We start from the raw sequence: 3,586 nt of genomic DNA on the forward strand, positions 1-3,586 counted from the left end.
AAGTGGTGCGTCTCTGGATCATGCAACCACCATTGTTTGTGGTCTTCTCTTATTGTGCCCCACTAAGTCAACAATTGTGCGCTTTCATATTCCAGGACATGCTTAATGCTAAAACTTATTTGTTTAGTTTTTTTTTTAATTTCTTGGTAAGTAAAAATAATAATAATAAAATAATAAAATAAAATAAAATATAAAAAAAACCTCTTTTGCTTAGTTTCACTGGAATCTTTCATAGTTTTCCTCCTTTCATACTTGTGCTTTCATACTTGGCAATTTAATTGTGCTCTCATATTTCAACATTGTACTCTAAATCCAATTAATTACATGAAGGTTGGTTTTAATTTAAGTGACATCTTTTCTATCTTCTACACTTAGAGAATGTTTTTCATTTTTTCCCTAATAAAGCAAACTATAATTATAGGAGAGTTGAGCATTCATGTTCTAGTTTAGAACAATAGTGGATATGGCATGTGTCTTATTCATTAAAGGAAAGTAATTAATTAAGCATGGTTTAAACGCGACCTATAATGGTTGCTCGCCTAATCAATCACAGTTCGGTATGCAATTAATTGTATTGTCATATTTCAACGTGGAACATGGTTATATTGTGTCTTGTCCTCCTTTCATAGTTAGCGGTTTAATTGTGCTGTCAGCCTGTCATATTTCAACGTTGTACTCTTAAATTCATTTACATAAATGGATGATTTTAGATAAAAACATCTTCCAATGTAGTTAGTTTCAATAATATCTTCTCCTCTTCCCTTTGTATGGTATTGAATATTCTCATTACCTCCATTTTTTAAGGTGTACCCTAAGGCCTAAATTAATATATGGGTGGACTATTATTTATACAAAAAAAAAAAAATAGAATTAAAAATAAAAAGTAAAGCCTTTCAATTCATTTCAGTGATATCTTTTGGCCCTTTTACATGGAGGTTGAACATTCATAATTCAATAATTTGTTTGACCTAACCTGCAGTCACTTCACATCGTTGTTTCAAAACAATGCTGCTTCACTAGTTGCCTTCTTTGAAGAATATGAATGTATAATACAAACATATACTATTAATATTGTTACATTGGTTTTGCCCTCCAAAAAGGGGAAAAAAAAAAAAAAAAAAAAAAGAAAAAAAAAAAAGGAATATATAGCCCAAAGGGTCTGCGAAAAAGCCAAATTAGATTTGTAAACCAATTACTATATGGATCTAGTGTGCATGAAGGCGGATTGGAAGTCCTTTTTCAGGGCTTGGCATCATATCACCTATGATCTTCTCGTTGGGAACCAATAAATCCCACTTAAATTTGGTGACCACATTGTGCACAAAAGCCAGCACTGCCAATCTTGCATACTCTTTTCCGGGGCACATTCTCGGTCCGCCTCCAAACGGAACATACGTGTAAGGAATATGGCTCTCACCTTCTTGGTATCTTGTTGGATCAAACACTTCCGGATTTTTAAAGTATTGAGGGTTCATGTTTGTCGTACTCACTGTCCAATACACCTGCAAAATCAAATCACATATACATTAGAATTGGACTATATATATATATAGATTAGTGGACTAGTATATAAATATATATATACCTTCCAGCCCTTTGGAATAGTGTAACCAGCATAGGTGAAGTCAACCAAGGCCTCCCTGAAAGTTCCTTGAAGTGGTGGGTTGAATCTCATAACTTCACATATTACGTTCCACGAGTACTTCATTTTATTCATATCCTCCCAATCTAATAACTCCCCGGGCTTCTTCGCAGCTGCAATCTCCCTTTGCTCTATTCAATTTCAAACAACAAACCCTTCTTTTAGATTTGTGCATCTTTAAAACTTTATCACAACCATACTAAGAGTTAGGTCTTAATTTCTTAACATATATGCATATAGTTAGATAAAATTTAGGGTAAGGTACAAAGAAACCTCCTTGTTATATACTGTATGTGCAAAAAATACAAAAATAAAAAATAAAAAACACTCTAGTGTTCAAAAATTCCACTACATTTTTCAAATTGAGCAAATAAGGACATTTTCTCAATTTGAAGAGTGAAATACTTATATGCACAAATTTTATTAAAAAAAAAAAAAAAATGATCAAAATTGACTATAAGAATTTATATGTTTAGGAGTTAGTGTTTAGAAGAGCTCTTCGGGAGCAACTCAAATAAGTATGGTCCGTAGAAAATTTTCACAAACGACCTGAAAAATAGGAAATTAAAGTTGTGAAATAAGTTGTTACCTGCTAGGATTTTATTGTAAATGTCAGGTCTCTCTCCAACATACTTCATGAACAAAGTCATGGTAGTAGCAACAGTACTGTATCCAGCAGTTAGCAGCCCCATCATCTTATCAGCAATCTCGGCCTCCGGCATGAACTGGCCAGTCGGGTCACTTGCAACCACCATATGAGACAGAATATCCTGCATCGGAGCACCGGAAGCCATTGCATCCTTCTTCTCCTTGATCACGGCCAGAAGCTCCCTACGGATGGCGGTGGCAGCTTTATTCGCTCTATAAAATATAGTACCCGGGAAATTGAATGTAATTGAGTGCATCCCCAAAGTAACATCATCAAAATTGGTAACAAGCCTAGCAATCCTCTCGGGGTTGTCAATGCCCAAAAAGAATCGACAAGCAAGTGTCAATGTTATGGTCTTGCAAAGGCCAAACGCCTTCACTGTGTCTTTGCCTTCCCAGTAAGTCTGCAATTGTTGTTGGGTCATGGAGTCCATTTTCCCCAAATACCGAACCAAAGCCTCGGGCTTCAAGAAGCCAGGTGACCTTATCACTTTGGCCTCGTCGTTGCGAGCCATTTGAGACGGACCAGTGGCTTGTTTTTGTTCCTTTGTTTTGTATGAACGGAACAGCATTTGCATGGGATGTGGACGGAAGGCGGTGAAGAGCTTCTGCTCGTTGGAGAAGAGGAATTTGTGACCGTTGGGGCCACAAATGACAGCCGTTTTCTCTCCAAGAATGTCGGTCTTGAAGATATCAGGAGAGTACTTCCTCATCCTTTCACCCACAAAATGTTCCGGCTTCCCAAACAAGAACTCGATGGTTTCACCCATGATAGGCCATCCGTAGCTGCCCGGTGGCAGCTTGACGCCGCCGTCGGCTCGGCGAGTGAAAGCAAAGATGGTGAGAAGAAGAGAGACGGCAACAAGAGCCACCGTGAGTGACAGAACAATGACCTCCATGGATATTGATTTCTTACCAGTAAATATGAGGGAGAGTTGTGAAGGTGTGGTTAAGCCAGCTTCAAAGTGTGGTTTATATAGAAAATGAATCTAAAGTACACCATCCTGTGATACGTAACTCTATTATTTTATTTTCTTTTTTCTTGGACCAACCCCGGCTGTGTAACGCCACATGCTAGCTTAGCACACCAAAACTGAAACTTCAATACGTACTACGTACTGGAGTTCAACATAATTAAAAATATGCGGAAAAGTTCTTTGTTCTTGTGTAATGTGACTCATTCATACATAATTATTTTTAAACATTTAAAAATACATATATATATAATATATATACACATAACTCCACCAGAAATAGCCTCCCTGAAAACGTGCAGGTAACTCTACTGTTTAATAT

At 36.8% G+C, this 3,586-nt stretch overlaps 1 protein-coding gene across 1 annotated transcript; it reads right to left on the reverse strand.

The window, feature by feature from the left end:
• Positions 1-870: 870 nt before the first annotated feature.
• LOC132312839 (beta-amyrin 28-monooxygenase-like) lies at positions 871-3,257 on the reverse strand. Its single transcript, XM_059811374.1, has 3 exons — positions 2,232-3,257; positions 1,586-1,773; positions 871-1,502 (listed from the first exon to the last, which is right to left on the reverse strand). Exons 1-3 carry the CDS (start codon positions 3,187-3,189, stop codon positions 1,206-1,208), a joined length of 1,443 nt encoding a protein of 480 aa, XP_059667357.1. The 5' UTR covers positions 3,190-3,257; the 3' UTR covers positions 871-1,205.
• Positions 3,258-3,586: the final 329 nt, after the last annotated feature.

This window comes from Cornus florida, unplaced genomic scaffold (assembly GCF_030987335.1).
Source record: "Cornus florida cultivar Cherokee Brave unplaced genomic scaffold, ASM3098733v1 CherokeeBrave_3.0.0_Hap2_Chr01, whole genome shotgun sequence".
Taxonomy (NCBI): domain Eukaryota; kingdom Viridiplantae; phylum Streptophyta; class Magnoliopsida; order Cornales; family Cornaceae; genus Cornus; species Cornus florida.

Coding starts and splice junctions, on each gene's coding strand:
- LOC132312839 (XM_059811374.1), bottom strand. CDS start 3,189: ATGGAGGTCATTGTTCTGTCACTCACGGTGGCTCTTGTTGCCGTCTCT. Junction 1,774..2,231: donor TTACAATAAAATCCTAGCAG/GTAACAACTTAT, acceptor GAAATTGAATAG/AGCAAAGGGAGATTGCAGCT. Junction 1,503..1,585: donor CTATTCCAAAGGGCTGGAAG/GTATATATATAT, acceptor TTGATTTTGCAG/GTGTATTGGACAGTGAGTAC.